The sequence below is a fragment of the Dermacentor silvarum genome, chromosome 7, assembly GCF_013339745.2.
Source record: "Dermacentor silvarum isolate Dsil-2018 chromosome 7, BIME_Dsil_1.4, whole genome shotgun sequence".
Taxonomy (NCBI): Eukaryota; Metazoa; Arthropoda; class Arachnida; order Ixodida; family Ixodidae; genus Dermacentor; species Dermacentor silvarum.
The window spans coordinates 159,962,381-159,981,919 of NC_051160.1; the positions used below are offsets into that span (position 1 = coordinate 159,962,381).

Consider the following 19,539-nt stretch of genomic DNA (forward strand, 5'->3'; position numbering starts at 1 on the left):
AGCCTGTACATGTTTTTGACGAGGCAACAAGAAGCCATAACTCAGCAAGTCGATGAAATGCTGCGTGACGAAATTAGCCAGTCATCGAAGAGTGCGTGGGCGTCTTCTGTAGACTTAGTGAAAAAGAGCGATGGAACTCTCCGCTTCTGCGTCGATTATCACCACTTTTCATCGGTGGGTCTCAAAACTGGTTGTTGCAAATTGAAGTCGATGAGAGTTATCGAGAGAAGACCATGTTTACACCACCGGGCGGCCTCTTCAATTTCAAGGTCATGCCATTTGGACTTCGCTGTGCACCAGCAACGTTCCAGCGCGTGATGGACATTGTTTTAGCAGGACTTAAGTGATAGACTTGTCTCGTCTACTTAGATGAAGTTATAGTCATTGCCACAAAATTGGATTATCACCTCAGGCGGCTTCTGACAATATCAAATGCGATGAATTCGTTTAGACTCACCCTGAAGCAGCAAGAATGCCGTTTCTCTTATGAAGAACTTCTGTTGTTAGGCCATGTCATTAGCAATTCTGGAGTACATCCCGGCCTGCAGAAGACAGCTGTCATCGCGAAGTTCCGGCGGCCCGTCGAGAAGAAGACAGTATGCAGACTTCTTGACCTGTGTGCCTGTTGCAGGCGCTTTTTCAGAGACTTTTCAGGCATTGACGAGCCATTGATCCATGTAACGAAATCCGACGTCGACTTTAAATGGGAAACACGGTATGTTGACGCATTTAAGGTGCTGAAACGGCGGCTGCAGTCACCACGGGTACTTTTGCGCTTCGGCGAAGACGCCGAGACGGAAATCCACACCAACTCAAGTAGCGTATTCCTCGGTGCCGTGTTAGTTCTAAGGAAGGATGGAGTTGAAAGCGTAATGGCCTACGGTAGGTGGTCACTGTCGAAAGCGGAGGCGAACTATTCTACGATGGACAAAGAATGGTTTGATTTGGAACTCAGGTACTTCGCTTGACGACAACTTTAATTAAAAGTTTTAAAGGCAGGGCAATGTCCCAGTCTAGATACATGCAACGTTGATTACATGTCGTACATTACCCATTTTTCTGAGTCATCAATATTCCTTCCTGTCGCCACTGAATCGAAGATTTATGGCATTTTGCAGGAAATAAATAATCGTGCTTTTCTAAAGGTATTTATTTATCTATTTCTTTTTTCATATTCTTGGAGTCCGAAGGCATTACAGACAGTATCAGAGGTAATTTGTGACAGCTTCTTTGAATTCAGTAGTGTCAGAGAAGGCAATAGTGGTGGTGGGCAAGTGGTTCCAGCCAATCGCTGTTCTTTGTATAAGATTGAAAGTAGATATGGCTGCTGCTCGATGGGACAGCAAATTTGTATCGATTATCAATGTGGCATAACACGTAGGATGGACGATGTAACAGGTGGTCGTTAAGGTAGGGGCTAGTGTAATATACGTACCTTGTGGAAAAGACTGTAATAGTAGTTTGATGGAGAAACTGATTTCATACAACCAAGGTCTTTTATTCTTAATAGACCGGGGTGACGAAACTAATTAGAAAAAAGCCCCAGTTTCGCCCGAAAGGCGAAGAATCGATTGGGATTGCAAATTAGTAGACAGCTATACAAAGTAAGGATAGTAGTTCTATCGGCCTTATGAACTTTTAAACATTGGCTTTTTACTAAATTAACAAACATAGTGTCACGCAAGCACAAGCAAACATGAGCACATCTCAGTAAATCGCCGTGGACACTCGCTGTCAAAAGGCTGGCGTGGGGGAGCGCGGGCAGCAGCAGCGAACGAATTTACTTTTGTGCTACCTCTCGCATCAACGCAAAGCAAACGGCGAAAACACAGCGCACGGCGGACTCTGTCCCCGTCGCAGCTCGATTTCGAGATAGAGCTGCGCGGCCGCGCAATATGCAGCAGCTGCCAGAGTAGCACGTCCGCTTCCCTCCCTTCCCTCTTCCCGGTGCCTTTCGCGCGACGGAAGACAACGCGCTTCCTCCCCGCTTTCCTCCCTTGTGCGCAGGATTGAGCCGCCATCGTCAGCTCACCCTCGCACGCTTTCTCTCGCACATACGGCATACGGCGCGCGGCGACAATGTTATCGCCCTTGGACTTTATAAGGAACATCACGGCGACGGCGATGGTAGAAGTGCGCCTGCAGAGACCATATAATTGCTGTTGAAATAAAATTGATTTTTTAAAATTTATTTGCCAAAAGGATACAGAAATGATGAAAATACATGAGAAGCATCTTGATCAATAGCATCAAGCTAGTTTGGATCCGTACATAAATAATAAGGGAGATTTATATTTATACAATATAAATTTCAACAGGTGTGTGTTTATGCAGGTAGCAGACATCTTGTATTGTAAATATAATTCATAGTTGCATCGTTCAGAATAGATTAAGAACTATCGGTAAGTGTTGCCTGGCTTGGGTCTAAATTTAGCGCGTGTACTCGAATTTCTGCCTGACTAGTGTTTTGAAATGTTGAATCGTGACGGTAACTATGGCGGCATAGAAAGTTGCGGCATAGAAAACCAAGCATTCGATTAGCATTCTTAGTATTACCGTCACTTTGTTAGTGATATGGACGCCAAGGTAATATTTGGTTACGAGAGCAAGTGGGTTATTGCTAAGATTATACGGTAGAAAGGCAATGTGACGACAATGGCATCGACAAATCGATTACATTTCTGAAATGATGACGTTGGTAAGACGACAGGTTACGACTATGGAATAACGACAGCGGGATGACGACAATATGAGAGTCTTATGACGAAGGTAGAATGAGTACGATGGAAAGACCCAAAACTTATTACGTCCATCGTAGCACGTAGTTCGCTGCCCCGACTAGTAGACAATTTGGGTCACTGGCTCGACTTAAGTGTCGTGACAGACAGGCAGACAGACTGTCTCTGTCTGGCTCCAGCGACAATGAATGTCGCTGGAGCCAACGTTTTGACATGGGTTAATGTCTTTGTCAGAGCACAAACACCCCTGACGAAAACAAGACCCCTTATCGAAGCGTTTGTTGGAGCTACATTCGTTGTTTGACCACAGCACCTCACTGAACTTGATAATGTATTTATAGTTCATTATATAAAATAATACTGCTATTTCGTATTTCGCTTCCAGGAAAGCGAATGTGTCCGGGCGAGTCCATGGCGAACGCTGAGGTGTTCCTATACATCACGTCACTGCTACAGAGGTTCCGAATTCTGCTCGAGGAAGGCCGCAGTCTGGACATCCACAAAACCGGTGTGCCTGCAAAAGAAATTGCAGGCTTAAAACTTCGGTTTCTGCCCCGCTGAATATGAAGCTTGTCGTTTATATACTGCGTGATATCACACAGTCTTGTGACTCTGCAAGTGTATAGATTACAAGGTATGCATTATTAAAAAACAAAAACTTGCCTGAGAGTGACTTGGGATTGCCGCTTTGTCGGTAGCAACAGTACCCGTGACGAACCGCTGTCTTATCTCTGAAACCAATCGGCGCTTAAAAAAGGACTTTGATTTTACCGTAGAAACACATATATGGCACGCTTCACGAGTTTGGATAGCGTATGTAACATTAGTGGTTTTCCAACAAGCCAAAATTTCACACCTAGAAATGTAACCGCCGAATATGGTATGGTATTACAATGGCACTCGTACATCTGCATGCTTTCAAGACACCTACACAGAGCGGACTATCTATAAGATTCTTGATTTATTGTTTGTTTGCAAAAACAGGCCCGCGGTGATGTAAAGCTATACGAATCTGTTTCTGTTCCATTTCTCTCATTTCTCCAGTAATGGTAAAACATTTTTGGACCACACCCACTTCATCCGCTTGGCGCGTCACATGGCACAACTGCGAAGACATCTCATCTGATATCAACTGTACAAAGTGATTCTGCACGATTAGGCCGAACAAAAGAACAAACGTTATTCCAGATAACACGCCTTAGTTGCTGTTTGTATAAAGTTCATGGTCATTTTTCTTTCCTGCTGTACCGACTTCGCTTGTCTGTCGCGCGACGTCACAAAGCCCCGAAATCTTCATCACGTCAAGTGCAAGCACACAGTATGAACTAATACGCTGAACTGAACCTAATTGCTTTGGAAAAACCCGGAACCTGATCCAATCTGAAAAGAATAGACGATGGCCACCTGCCTATCGCGCTGGCGCTAGCTACTCGGTGCTGCCAGCGAGAACGGATGTTTTTGTAGCGATAGCTACATTACGCCAGGTTTTCGCCTCTTTGCCGTCGCCGCACTTTGAGCCGTGACCGCACTGTGACGTCATACCACGGCCCTCGATTCTCCAGCAACTCGGCTCGTCGCGGTCGCCGCGTGGCCACCGCTGATGGGCGCTCGCCGTGCCCTGTGTGTGACGTCATACCACGAGCCTCGATTCTCCGGCAACTCGCCTCGTCGCGGTCGCCGCGCGGCCACCGCTCCTGCAGTTGGTAAAGTCCATTGATAATTTGAAAGTACCGACATTCTTTGAACTCTGCCGCCGCGCTGAAGACCCTCGCACGCCCTCCTCTCCCGCCTCTCGAAACGGCGCTTTTCCGAGCGATGACTGGCCCCTCGGGTCGTCGCCATGCAAACGCGCCGCGAAATGACGCTTCGCTTGTGTTTTCATTTTTTGTCGGTGCCATTAGCAGGCCGCCTCCCTCTGTCGCGAGTCAAGCTCCGTCGTAGTACGAGGGGTACGCTCTGACTCTTGAAGGTCTGCTTTTTATGTGGTCTTTGTTATGCCGGGGTGCACACAACAAGTGCGGAAGCAAGAGTATTGGGATGCGTGCCGCGGTATCCGGAATAGGAAGAATATTCGAATCCTTCCTATTGATGCTGATGCGTATGGTTGTAAGGCAGCGCGTGTCCCCAGCCAGGGTTCCACAAGTTTCTTCTAGCACTGCATTTTGACTAATACCTTTTATTTCCCTATGTCTTCCTTCAGTTAGCCGTATGTTTCTCGTGCAAAGCTCCAGGAGGCACCTCAAACAAAAATTGCACCTGAGCAATTGTGAGTTGTCGTTTTATTGCGGTTGTGTAATCGATGCTCCAGACCATTACTCCGAATTCGAAATTTCTTTTGACACCGCTGTGTATGTTCTTCCATTACCTGAACAAACAGGCTAAAATGTCAAAACCCTGCAGCTATCTCTAAGCCGGTGCTGTCTGCATTTTCTGCTCCTACTAGCAGTTTCACGGGTGAATTGCAAGAGAAATGGCACCTGGGTGAATCAGTAAGACAATAGTTTGGAAGAATAAACCAAATAAATACGCAAAGGAGGGCCAGAAAATATCTAAACGAATGTTTAAACATTTTCTAACGTAGCAATATGTATCTGTTTAGACCTTCGCTCCACCGTCGCGACACCACAATGCTAGCGCTCTTCTGATGTCTAGCGTCATGTGAGGAGGGAGTCAAAGAAATGCCTTCTCACGCGAGCCTTCACTCGCTACAGGTGATCTGCAAACAAGGGGAGGGAACTGAGGCTCTCGTCATGACATACACATGGAGGAAACCATAAGTCGGCGAAACCCAAGACAAGCATAGAGGAGTGTTTCTATTTTTTCTTTTTAAGTTGTTTTAAATACTTCAAAGTTGATTTATGAAAGAAATAATTGATTATAAAGTACAAGAAAAAACAAACGTGCACTACCGATGGAATCCGACCCACGACCTCCGAATTTCGCGTCCGGTGCACTTACCAACTGAGCTACGGCAACGGCTGTCCAATCTTCAACGTTTGTGGGTATTTATGCGTAGTGTAAGCTAATCTCGAGAGTGTTGACCAGCGCCACCCTCCACCGTGATGGAACTTTCTAATCATTTATTTCTTTCATAAATGATTACGCAATAAATTTCCAAGTATTGAACGCCACAACATAAAAAAAGCTAGAAACACTCCCCTATACTTGCCTTGGTTTAGCCGACTGTTGGTTTCCTTCACAGGTAATCTGAGCGATACGCGTATATACATTGAAATATATTTTGAAAAATATTTCCATGTTCATGACCTAGGTAATTTAGAAAATGGTACGAATTATTTCCTTCCAGCTATCAATCACGAAATGACTACGTCATCTATGGCCTGGATTTATAGCGCTAAATATTCATTCGACACGGGTATCCGAAGGCCTCCTAAAGCGCCATCGAGGGACTAGCCCAGATACTTCACCCATAGAACGTAATATTTCTATAACTCAATCTAATTATCCGTTGTCGTCAGTAATCTTCCATAGATTTCAAGTCAATCCCTTGGCCTGGCTACTTCTCCACATGGTTGGTAAAATTGTGTCTCTCTCGAGATCACGAAAAAATGTTATTGTCTTTCAAGCAGGTGCGATATTTTTATTCAAGAAGTACTAAAGCACTTGCATAGAAATCACTCCGAGGCACCAAGAAACCATCCTGCCTCTAAAACCACTCGGGAGAAGCTTCATAAACAACAGCGTTCCTGCGAAAATCCTGCACACGATAAAATCTGCATTAAGCATAACGTCAGTGGGCTCAAAAATATTGAGGAATGTAGAAGTATATAACGTAAATATTCTACCATTAAAATTATGCACTATTTACACGACTGGTGCTAAAGTGCCAAAGCCTATGTGGGCTATAATAGTACGCAGTTATTATTCATGCCGCAAACGTTAACACTCAACGCTTTCATTGCGCAAACGAGAAGATTATTAAGGGGCCTCATGGTAGGGTCAAGCATGTCCCACCACTTTCTCGTGTTTTTGCTTTATAGTAGAACGTAAAACAAAACGTTAACATAGGCGCGCTCGCGAGAGCCAGCCAACGCATAGGGCCGTCGAAAGCACGGTGGCCTTCTCAGCGTGTCGTGCGCAGAGCGCGCAGCCGGCCGGGAGAGGATATCGAGGAGGAAAGCTCGGGAGTGAAGGAGAGTTTCGCTACTTTCTATTGACCGTTTACGCGGAGCAGTTTGCTCTAGAGGAACGAGATGACGCTTTCGGCAGCGCGTCATGCGTTGCCTCAGCGAATGCGCACGAATACGAATCAATTATTGCTTCTGCCCTGCTACTATGCGATCAGCTGTCGGAAATGCAAGTGGGTGTTCGCTCATGCACTGTGCCCAATTCATGCTGCAAAATCTGTAACGATAAAGGGAAGACGTGTGGGGTAGTTAGCTGCAAAAATAGTGATTCGTATATTAAGGAATGGAATAAACCTGTGTCGCCGCTGCTGCATGACTGCCTGTGTTGTCGGCCCTTCACGATGCACCGCTTTCCTTGAGGTTGAAAAAGGATAATTCATCCGCCAGCGCTGTGTAGCTGATCTCCAAATAAAGGACTTCAACTCCGCAACGTCGGCTACAAAAGGAAGTAACGCCACTTACTGGCATAGTAAGTTACTCGAACGTTATTTACACACATCTACCCCTACTCGCACGCAAACTTACACGCGCCCTATCGCCAACGTATCAATAATAAATGAATGTGCGCACATTTTGAATCAATGTGCTGTAGCGTGAGTGACGGCGACTACACGAAGACACGAATGTTGAAAGCTGAATGTTTCGTGACGGTCCACAGAGTAAGCGATGGACTAGCGATAATACGTCTTTGCTACAACCTACCACAAAGTACAGAAAACTTACATTCCAAGTTCTGTGCTCCGCAAGAACAAATATATCGCAGCAGAGCACGCCCGCGAGCGCGATTAGGCTGAAAATAAGCAATCAGATAGTAGCCTCACCGAGGAACTTAGTATTACTGAGTCAGAAACATGACAAGCCGCTGCTTCAAAATGTTTGCCGAATAAAGAACGAGAACAGTGATCCTGATTTAATTAATAAGCGGGAAGTTTGGACAGCTTTGAATACATTTCTAGCCTCGCTTTTAGTACAAGCACCGTATACGCTTCTCGCGCCGTTTGAACAAGGCGTAATCAGCTATGAAAGCACTTACATGGCCTCTAAAGCTATGGCCCAAGCTTCGTGTCGTCCGCACAGTCACCGTCTACGATATGCGTCGAAACGGAGCTTTGCTGCGCCGCACCGGCGTCACTCGCTTGAATTGTAAACACGAAGGCAACGGCGGCAGCTGAGGCAAGCAATGGACGCGTCACCACGTGATAAAACCTGGAAGCGCCCACGGGAGCGCCGGGAAAAGGGTCAATATTAAGGGGCTTTAGCCGTTGGGCCCTCGCTGCGCCCTCTGTATGACGTCACAACCCAGGATCCACAGCTGTGATAACCGGGAGTATAGCTCGCGTCGCCGCAGCCATAGTTGAGGCTAGAGCACTGCACGGGCCGATTTTTGCAGCCCCAGCCAGGCCCGGGCCCGTTTTTACATTGGGCGGCCCACCCGAGCCCGATCAAAAGTTTTATGGCGAGACCCGGGCCCGGCCCGGGCCCGGAAATATTTTACGTTACCCGCCCGGCCCGGCCCGCCACCCCTTTACCTTAAGCCCGAGCCCGGCCCTAACCCGGCCCGAGACCGAAAGATACATGTTTTTCAGAGTTGATATGCCCGAGAATAACTCGCTGCACATTACATGCGCACCACCAGAAAGCCCGAGCCCGGCCCGGGCCCGTGTCAAAAAACCCGAGGCCGGCCCGGGCCCGGGTCAAAAAGCACACGCCGTGCCGAGCCCGGCCCGAGCCCGTGAAAAAACTGCTCTACCCGGCCCGGCCCGGACCGCGGGCCGGACCGGGCCCGGGCTTTCGGGTAAGCCCGAGCCCGTGCAGTGCTCTGGTTGAGGCCGCAGTATGAATGGTGAGAAGTCAGCCAGCAAGAAGGAGGTCAGAGATCGCCGTGGAAATGAAAAGGAGACTGCGCGCTGAAGAGAGTCAAGAGGAGCGTGCCGAACGGTTCGCCAAACGCCGTGAAAGCGATGGTGCTAGACGGGCTCGCTTAGCCTGTAACGATGAATATACAGCGCCGACCTCTGATGGTGAATTCGACATGTCTAACTAACTACAAGCGAAGCCTAAGCGCGGCCGGAGGTCTGTAGCTGTCACTACTCGGCTAGGTTTAACCAGAGCTAAACCACAGCCAAGTGTTTTGTGTGCTCTAAAATATTGCATGGTATTATAACATTGTGGAGCCCTTTAGCAAAGTATATTACATAGCTTTGCCAACTCTTCTTCTTTGAGGATTGGTTTTACCGGCATTTTTAACTCCCCGTCGCGCGCCGCCATGGTTTTCGACCATTCACCGCAACCTAGGCAAGGGGAAGCGCACCAACTGCACACGCTAGGATCACTCGCCTCTCACAGTTATCTACGTTCACTGTACTATTTCAGCCCCAACACAATTCTTCCCACTGCTGCGCGCTGCTAACCTCTTGTCAACCCATTTGATAAGAAATATATTGCAGTGCCGCCCAGAAAGCGAAGGCGTGACTGCGATAGTAATTTATTTGATAGCTATCCGAAGTAAGCATAGTAGCTTTTTCGGCCGGGTGAACTTGTGAAAATTCGCTTACTAAGTTAATAAGCATGGTAAACTTAACGCGCTGAAAGGCAAAATGAACACTTTCCATTTGAGGACCATGGCCACTAGCTGTCAAAACGCTCGCACGATCAAGTGCTGCCTCTCCCTTCAACGTTATCGAAGCGGCAGTGGCGTAGCCAGAAATGCTGTTCAGGGGGGGGGGGGGGGGGCTCACTTTGCAGCGCGGCGTCATCCTTACAGAACTTGTCGGGGGATCAAATATATCAATAATAGCTGCATTGTCATTGCCAATACCATCGTATATTAGGTGCTGCAAACGAATTATTGAACGCTATGCACTGTCATGACAAGTACAATGTGTATTTTTTCATAAAAGAATGTACTCCTATGTCCAAAAAATCGTGGCTGAAGTAACTGATATCAATGCTTCCGCGTTTTATGTCTATTTAATAAATAAACAACATATCACGCGAATTTTAAACCTATATCGGTTTGCAACCAGCAAAGCAGTGCATGCAGCTGATATGAAAAACGTAAAGGCCATGAAATTAACAAATTGAGGACAAATATTTTGATGAATCTACGTGACTCAAGAACCTTTCTTTACATTTTCGTACATATGCAACGGCCAATGATGCTGTCCTTCGTTGCAATGGATTGCGCAGGATCAGCTGTTACCGGTCGTGTATTGTGAGTAATTGCACTGAAATTATAGTAACAACACTGAGTACATATAAAAAGCAGTAGTTCCGCAAAATATTGTTACGGGGAGAAAATATATGTATTTACCATATATACAGAGGGTTGTAGCTCTGTGGCCAGGGTGACACCATCTACCGAGCTCCGAGACACTTCAGCCTCTTCTTCCCCAACCAACGTCATTTTGTCCACAGCGGTACAAACTCGTACGTGACATGAACCCCCCGGCGGCAGAAGCATCGTCTCGATGCTTCTTAGGATGTCGAATCAGCGTGCGAGTTATAGGGCTTTAGTCGCGAAACGTGCACGATATCATTTCCTGGGGTGGTAGAAGACTTTGAATTCACAGGTGAGATCTCATATGTGAGGCTGGTGACTTGGCGAAGAACTCGGTATGGCCCGACGTATCGTGGAAGCAGTTTTTCGCAAAGGCCGACGCGACGGGAGGGTACCCAAAGCAGAACAAGGGACCCAGGACTGAAATGAACGTCCCGACCATGACTGTCGTAACGGTGCTTCTGGATAGTCTGAGATGCCAGAAGACGGTCACGGGCAATACGACGTGCTGCGGCCGCGCGAACAATGGCGTCGTGAGCATAGAACGTGGTAGTGGTGGCGTCAGAAGGGAGCAGTGAGTCAAGAGGCAGGAGAGGGTGACGGCCATATAGTTGATAGAACGGGGAATAACCAGTAATATCGTGACGCGACGAATTGTATGCAAACGTCACGAAAGGTAAGGTGCAGTCCCAATCCCGGTGATCATCACTCACGTACATGGAGAGCATGTCCGTAAGTGTACGGTTGAGACGCTCGGTAAGTCCGTTTGTCTGTGGGTGGTAAGCCGTCGTGAACTTGTGGGACGTTGAGCAAGAACGAAGAAGGTCGTCGACAACCTTAGAAAGAAAACAGGGGCCTCTATCGGTGAGTAGCTGACGTGGGGCACCATGATGTAGGATGACTTCATGGAGGAGAAAATCAGCCACATCAGTTGCGCAGCTTGTAGGGAGGGCCCGCGTTATGGCATAACGCGTGGTATAGTCCGTCGCAACAGCCACCCACTTGTTGCCCGAGGATGAGGTAGGAAATGGGCCAAGGAGGTCCAGGCCGACGCGGAAAAATGGCTCACTGGGGATATCTATAGGCTGAAGGTGGCCAGCGGGAGACAATGGAGGCTTCTTGCGGCGTTGGCAAAGTTCGCAGGCAGCGACGTAGCTTCGAACAGAGCGATATAGCCCAGGCCAGAAAAATCGTCTGCGCACACGGTGATATGTACGGGAGACACCCAAATGACCAGCGGTAGGCGCATCGTGTAACTGCGAGAGAATTGTCGAGCGCAGATGCTGGGGAACGACGAGGAGCAGTTCAGCACCATGAGGATTCATATTGCGTCGATATAAGGTCCCGTCCTGGAGAACAAACATACGTAGAGAAGCGTCCTGTTGCTCCGAGGTAATGCGTTCGATGATGGATCGCGAATATGGGTCACGACGCTGCTCGTCGGCGATGCGTGACAAGTCGGAGATCGACAAAACGCAGGTATCTGTATCGGTTTCGGTGCCATCCGGTGGGTCGACAGGGTAGCGGGAGAGGCAGTCGGCGTCCTTATGTAACCGCCCAGATTTGTAGGACACGGAAAACGTGTACTCTTGCAGGCGTAAAGCCCAGCGGCCAAGACGGCCTGTCGGGTCTCTGAGTGAGGATAGCCAACATAAGGCATGATGATCTGTCACGACGGTGAAATGTCGACCGAACAGGTAAGGGCGGAACTTAGCAATGGACCAAACAAGGGCCAAGCATTCACGTTCTGTTATCGAGTAGTTTCGCTCTGGTGCAGAAAGAAGACGGCTAGCATACGCGATCACGCGATTGGTGTCCCGCTGTCGTTGGGACAAGATAGCGCCAATGCCATGGCCGCTTGCATCAGTGCGAACTTCGGTGTAGGCATGCGGATCAAAATGACCCAACACGGGTGGACTGGTAAGGCGACTGATAAGCGTTGAAAATGCTTCAGCCTGGTCGGGTCCCCAACGAAAAGTGGTGTCCTTTTTCAGAAGGTCTGTGAGAGGACGAGCGATTTCGGCAAAGTTCTGGATAAATCGCCGAAAATAGGAACACAGCCCTAGAAAACTGCGGACATCGGTAGGAGAACGCGGAAGGGGAAACTCCCCAATGGCACGAACTTTGTCAGGATCAGGCTGGACTCCAGAAGCGTCAACCAAGTGACCAAGAACTCGTATTTGGCGGCGGCCGAAATGGAATTTTGCAGAATTGAGTTGTAGGCCGGCACGTCTAAAAACATCAAGGATAGCTGAGAGTCGGTGAAGGTGGCTCTCAAACGTCGGTGAAAAAACTATGACGTCATCAAGGTAGCAGAGGCATGTGGTCCATTTGAATCCGCGCAGAAGAGAGTCCATCATGCGCTCGAAGGTAGCAGGGGCATTACACAGTCCAAAAGGCATCACTTTAAATTGGTAGAGACCATCTGGGGTGACGAAGGCGGTCTTTTCGCGATCTCGTTCATCCACTGCGATTTGCCAGTAGCCGGAGCGCAAATCAATCGATGAAAAATAACTGGCACCGTGTAAGCAGTCCAGCGCGTCATCAATACGCGGAAGCGGATACACGTCCTTTTTCGTAATCTTATTCAGGTGACGGTAATCGATACAAAATCTCCAGGTATTGCCCTTCTTTTTAACCAAAACGACAGGTGACGCCCACGGACTGCAGGAAGGCTCGATAATATCTTTGGAGAGCATTTTGTCCACCTCCGTTTGGATCACCTGGCGTTCAGCTGCTGACACACGGTAGGGCCTCCGGTGTATAGGAGGAGCGTCACCAGTGAGGATGGGATGGGTGACGACACGGGTGCGACCTAGCGGGCGATTTCCAAAATCAAAGATGTCTTCATAGGACATCAGAATACGGCGAAGGGCGTCGGCGTAAGCAGGCCGTAGGTCAGTAGCTATCATGGGCGTAAACTTGTCATTGCTTGAAGTAGGACGGTCGGAAGCTGCAGCAGTGTCGAATCGTGGTTCGGGCGTAAGAGCAGCTACTCCACACTCTTCCAAAGGGGACAGCAAAGCAAGAGATACACCCTCAGGAAGCACTTGCAGACACGAACCAAAGTTCAGAAGGGGAAGCCACGCTCGATTGTTAACAAGAGTGACAATGGAGCTGGGTAGTGCGATTTGGCGTGCCAGGAGAACGTCGCAAAGTGGGGACACCACGTAAGGACCATCTCGAAGTGGAGGAGAAGGCGACATGAGGACGTAGGTCGCAGCATCAGGTTGCAGGCGAACAAATTCAGCAGAACGAAGTCGGGACTTGTGGTCTTCGGTCGGGTCGGCAAAGTAATGGGGCAGTTCAAGGCGAAGGGTGCCGGTTGCACAGTCAATAAGTGCTGAATGAGCAGTCAGGAAGTCGATTCCAAGAATCACTTCGTGGGGACACTCGGCCAGTACAGTGAAGAGGACTAACACAGGACGACCGGCAATGGTAACACGGGCAGCGCACATTCCCATCACGGCTGTTGTACTGCCATTAGCCACTCGGACTGCAAGCGACTCGGCAGGTGTCAGGACTTTACGGAGACGGCTACGAAGATCTGATCGCATAACCGACACCTGAGCGCCAGTATCGATGAGGGCTTGAACGGGTACATCATCAACAAAAATTTCAACAAGGTTCGGTCGAGCAGCAGGGGTCAGCAGAGGTTTTGCAGTCCGAGTCGTCAACGCAGCCTCACCTCCGGGGGCTGCATTGCTTAGTTTCCCGAGAAGCGGCCCGCGTAGGACGGGGACGAGGGTCGTCGAGGTGTAGGCGAGCGGGACTGACGGCGTTGCGGCGAGGGCGAGCGGCTAGAGGTGTTTCCCCGAGAGGGAAGGCCGGCATGGTATGGTTCAGAAAGGGGCGACAGAGACCGAGGGTCTCGGTTGAAGCGGCGGTCAGCGTATGGTCGAGGCGAGGAGTACCAGCGGCTACTACGGCAGTGGCGGGAGATGTGACCGACCCGGGAGCAAGCAAAGCAAATCGGCCTGTCATCTGGTGTTCGCCACTCAGATGGGTTCCGATATCGACTCGGGAACGACTGGCGAGGTGCAGCAGAGGCAATGACAGGAGTGGTAGGGGTGGGACGTGGGCGGACGGCAGACTGGATGTCCATGTTGGCAATTTCTTGGCGGACAACAGCTTGAATGAGCGAGACGGTCATGTTGTCGTGCGTATGGGGACAGTGAGAACTTGGAGACATAGCCTCAAGTTCGCGGCGGATGACCTGTGTCAAGCTTGGCGTGGCAGGCGGATGTGATGCCGGAGGGTCGTTGCAGGAGGAAGTGGCAGCCGTATTGGGAAGTCGGTCGAAGCGTTGTACGATGCGTTTGCTCTTCGCTTGCTCAAAATTCCGGCATTCCTTTATGATGGATTCAACCGTTGAGCAGTTCCTGCAAAGGAGGAGGTTGAACGCATCGTCTGCGATGCCCTTCAAGATGTGTCCAACCCTATCGGCCTCTAGCATGTCCGCGTCCGCTTTACGGCAGAGAGCCAGAACGTCTTGAATATACGCGACGTATGATTCGGTTGGTGTCTGGACACGAGACGCTAGCTCTTGCTTGGCCTCCATTTGACGTCCCACAGGCCTTCCGAAAAGATCGCGTAGCTTTTCCTTGCAGGAGTCCCAGCTTGTAATTTCGGTTTCATGCGTCTCGAACCATACCTTCGCGGTTCCTCCCAAGTAAAAGATCAGGTTGGCCAGCAAATATGTGGCATTCCACTTGTTGTGCTTACCGACGCGCTCATACGACGTCAGCCAGTCTTCGACGTCGACCTTGCCAGTGCCAGTGAAGATTCCCGGGTGACGTAGCTGGGTTAGTACCACTTCCGCCGGTGTCTGAGCGGCGGAGGCAGCGTCAGCGTCGGAGGCAGCGTCAGTAGCCATAACAGCGGAACCGATGTGACGCCCGCTGCGAAGATCCAGGGCCTGCTTGTGGCGAGATTACCCAGCACTTCCACCAAAAAGTTACGGGGAGAAAATATATGTATTTACAATATATACAGAGGGTTGTAGCTCTGTGGCCAGGGTGACACCATCTACCGAGCTCCGAGACACTTCAGCCTCTTCTTCCCCAACCAACGTCATTTTGTCCACAGCGGTACAAACTCGTACGTGACAATATACATTAGAAATGCGAAGGTAGAATGGAATATACAAATGCGAAGATACAAGTTGATAAAGGGCAAAGAAAGTATAGCTGGAAACAACGTTCACTGCTTGTATACAGAAAATCTCGCAACAAAATGTTTAAATATACGTATAAGTCTCCAATAAATCTACGTATCTAAGCAAACGTCACTGTATATAATGCGTCAAACAAGACAAATAAACATGTTGCGCAGTAACAGAGAGTAAACTTAACGCATAGACAGACAGACGATCCAGGCAAGAACAAAACTATGATCTCGGAAATCCTGATATGTACTTGGATCATCCTGCTCTATATGAGTAGAATTAGAGAGGAAGATGCAGAAATCAGTACGAAAATGTGTATTTTAACTGCCCGCACAGCGGCAGCAATTATTATGCACCCAAAATTAAATAAGGGTATTGCTTAGTTTCAAAAAAGAAGTAAAAGTAGGTAGCTAAAAAGGAAAGAAAAGGACAAACGTAAGCCACACATGATGCGGCAATTTGAACTACCCAATATCCGATTGTGTTTGTTGGGAAACGCTGTGTGGGCCGGGCTTTCAATGAGCAAAGTAGGTGAAAATCGGTTATTAATGTCCTCGTAAATTTCGTATTCGCATGATAACTTTAATCATGATGCTAACTGCTACAATGAACGGCGAAAATTTCCGCTGTTTTAAAAGCTAATGAACAAACAGTCATACGTTTTCATAGTTACGAGCTTATGGGCCGGAAGGAACAGCGCTTTTCAGTTGCATTGATTTTTGCAGCTTCGCGATCCAAAGTAAAGAACTTCACTCGGCGGGGAAGTTTCGCGAAGCCGTCAATGACTCCGCACACGTTGATGCCGACGTTTCTGTGGGCGTATAGAAGCGCCAGCCTAACCATGCGTTCCTCAGACATTGTAGAGCGCAAGTAGATTTTTAGTAATCTCATGTTTGAAAATATTATCTCTGTGCTGGCAGTACGTGCCTTTGCATCGGGTTCCATCTCCCGAGAGGCTGCGGCCATCCTCAGAAATAGGGTGGTTACTGGTTTTCCCTCCATTACGTGGTTTCCAGCCCACATGGGTCCGAATATTCGTTTAAATCTCCCAAACCCCAATGAGCTTGCTCATAACCCTGCGCGAGATCTTACCCGCCGCGGCGGTATGGAAGCTTTTGGGGGGCCGGACGAAATTAAGCACAGTGACCCATTACTTACATTCCACGAAATAGTTTCTCACTACCAGTTAGAGCGGAGGAGTTTTCCACTACCTCATCCTAAGCTTAACAGGTCTCAATCGTGGACTTTTAGAATGCTCCAAACGGGGTCCTTTCCTTCGAGGGGCTTTCTAAGTCGCATCGCCTCAAATATAGAACCACACTGTCCAGATTGTGGTGTGCATTTCTGTACATTGGCTCACATGCTCTGGCAATGCCCTGCGTTACGTAACGCACCGTTAAACAAAGAAGCGGACTGAGACAATGCCCTCAAAAGCAGCGTACTCTCAGTCCAACTCTAGGCTGCAGTGTCCAGAGGGCCTGCGAAAGGGCGGAGGACCTCGGTCTTCCTGCCCCTACGTGGACGCGGCCAGCGACTACTACGTACTTCCCACAGGGGGTCCCCACGTAGTTCCTCAGGACCAAATAAAGTTCATGTCTGTCTGTCTGTCTGTTCTGGCGGTGGTCACTGGAAGGGAGACTAAAATCTTCAGCAGTTTGTGCACATTTACATAGAACCTGCACTCGCAATGAGAGAGGGCATCTATTCCGGTGCAAAAACCTAAAAACATTTTTGCGATATCAATGGCATCCTTGTTTAGGTACCTTGCACAAACAGTAAGCTGTTCGATACCAGCAATATATGTTGTTTTGTCAGCAAGTACGGAGAAGCAGCCTGCAGTGTTTACTTTTGCATCTAGGCTTTCTGCGATAATTTCACCACCACAAGTTTCTATAATTTCGTTTTGTACATCGGGGCTTAAATACGAGACATTACTGGGGCAACATTCCAAATGGTTCTTCAGATATGTATCTCCACAATCAGCTCGCATGCGATGAAGTGCCCTGAAAATACCAGTATTTTCAGCGGGGGCTTGGCTTAAATCCATAGGACCACTGTCGCTCTTGCCACGGAGAGCCAGACCTTGTCGCCCCCAAAAAAGAATTGTCTCAGTAATAGGCCGTTAACTTCCTTCTGTTTTCTCTTATCTTACTTTGCATGCCCTGATCCAGCTGATCGATCCCATTGGGCACGCTTTCTGAAAAGCTGACAGTCACGGTGATATTTGGTATTTTGATGTGTGTGGAAGATTGCGAGCGCGCGTGCTTCCATTTCTGGAACGGCTTGAACACGAGGGCTCCAGTGCGCGCATGTTGGGTCAAGTTTATAAGAACATTAAACTCATAAAGTTCCAGAATCTTGAAAATCTAAAGCACGCCTTTGGAAATGAATGTCAGTGCACCTTTCGCGTCAAGAGTTTATGAGAACTTTATACCCATAAAATTTCGGAATTGAAATCCATGCGCTCCATAGATTCATTGACCGGTGCGAGATGCCGCGACGTGCCCACTCGCTATCGAAAAGCCCTTGAAACTTAGTGCTCGGGTGGGGCTCCTTGCGTTATGTGACTCGAGGTGCATGGGCGTTGCCATGAAATCCAGCCAAATGTCTTTTCGAGTATGAAAAAGACATTGTAGACAAAATCCAGAATGATTCCCGGCGCCGGTGGCTGTTGTGGTCGGCGGTGCATGACAGCACACAAAAATGTCGGGGGGGGGGGGGGAGGAGCTGAAGCCCCATCAGCCCCCCCCCCCCCCCCCCTGGGTACGCCCCTGCCAAGCGGCGAGAACACAGCGCCACGGAAGCCATCATCCCTCGGTGTGCTTAGCCCTCGTACCCACCGCAGATCACTTTCAAGAAAAGGCCACGCGGCCGTGCTCAGCCGTGCGATGCGCAGCCACCGCAGGACGCCCCCTTGCTGCCTTGCGCGCGATGGAAGACCGTTGCTTCCTCCCCGCTTTCCTCCCTTGCGCGGGTGACGTCGAGCCACCCCCATTCTCGGCTTACTCTCGCGCGCTTTTTTACTCGCCCCCACAGTATACGAGGCGCGGCCGCGACGTTATAGCAGTTCGACTTTGTACGAAACATCATGGCGACGGCGACGGGGAAATGCGCCCGGAGTGTCCATATAAGTGCTATCGCAATAAAAACCTGTCAAGATAGGCGATACTATTCACTTTGAAATTAAACAAAAATGACCTCTTATAAACGATAAGAGCGTTTATTAGGTTGTTCAAACAACAATGTGGCTCAATACCCGATGCTTGCGCCGACATTTACGTAAAGTTTACGTCATGAGATTGTAGTAAAATCTGAATTGAATAGTTTTACGCTGTAGGACACTAGAGGACGGCAAAAGGTGCGGTCATTGAGCGCCGTGCTAGCAGTGGAAGTGCTCATAAAGAGATTGAAAGTATATGACGTGGCAATATGTACTACGAATTGAATATTACGTTTAAAAATATGGTAATGTATGCAAGAAAACATTTGCCGGTGGAGAAACACGACATAGTGGCAACGTCGGCCACACCATCTAAACTAAGAAAAGCCACCTAGCTGTCGCCCCCGCAACAGCAGGTGGGTCTCAAACAGACGGCGATGAATGCGCCCGCTCAAGTAACAAGATAGTCGCAAGAAAAAAATGCATTCCTTTTCAAATGACATAAATAGCCAAAGAAATAAATTTGGTTATCTTGAAGTATTTATGCGCTGAATGTGCATATTCAATTTTAATTGAGTACATTTGGGTAGCATTTGTTGTCTATTTGCACATTTCCGCAAAAAACACAGCCGGCAATGCCCACATCTTCACGAGCAGCACACATGGCAGTACGTTTGCGGTGGCTCGATATATGCGTGTTATGCAGCATTGAGTCAACCCACGGAAGGCGAGAGATAGTTTAGGTTTCAGAAGACAGGCGCACCGTTAGCAGTGGCCGGGCTTTTTACACTACACAGTGGAATAAAGTAGATGGGGTTCTTCGCATTTTTAGGCAATCGCTAGTATTCAGAAATAAAGTTGAGTGGACGGGAAAGCCCACATATTTCTGTTTACTCATTTATGGCTGGTTGTTTTTGTGAAATTTGAATCGGAGAATGCGCGGGAAGTGGCTGAATGTGCGTCCGTCGCCGTTTCCTCCGCTCACCCTCGCTGCTTCCTCCCCGAACAGCAGGTCGGCTAGCGCACGGTGACCGGCTTCATTTGTC

General features: G+C 48.7%; 1 protein-coding gene across 1 annotated transcript in view; it reads left to right on the plus strand.

The window, feature by feature from the left end:
- The window catches only part of LOC119459311 (cytochrome P450 2J4-like), a 644,696-nt gene extending 641,339 nt beyond the window's left edge, over positions 1-3,357 (plus strand). Inside the window, exon 10 of the mRNA XM_049671318.1 lies at positions 3,124-3,357. Within this exon, the coding sequence (XP_049527275.1) occupies positions 3,124-3,299 (176 nt within the window). The 3' untranslated portion in view covers positions 3,300-3,357. The remainder of the gene's footprint in view (positions 1-3,123) is intronic.
- The last annotated feature ends 16,182 nt before the right edge of the window (positions 3,358-19,539 follow it).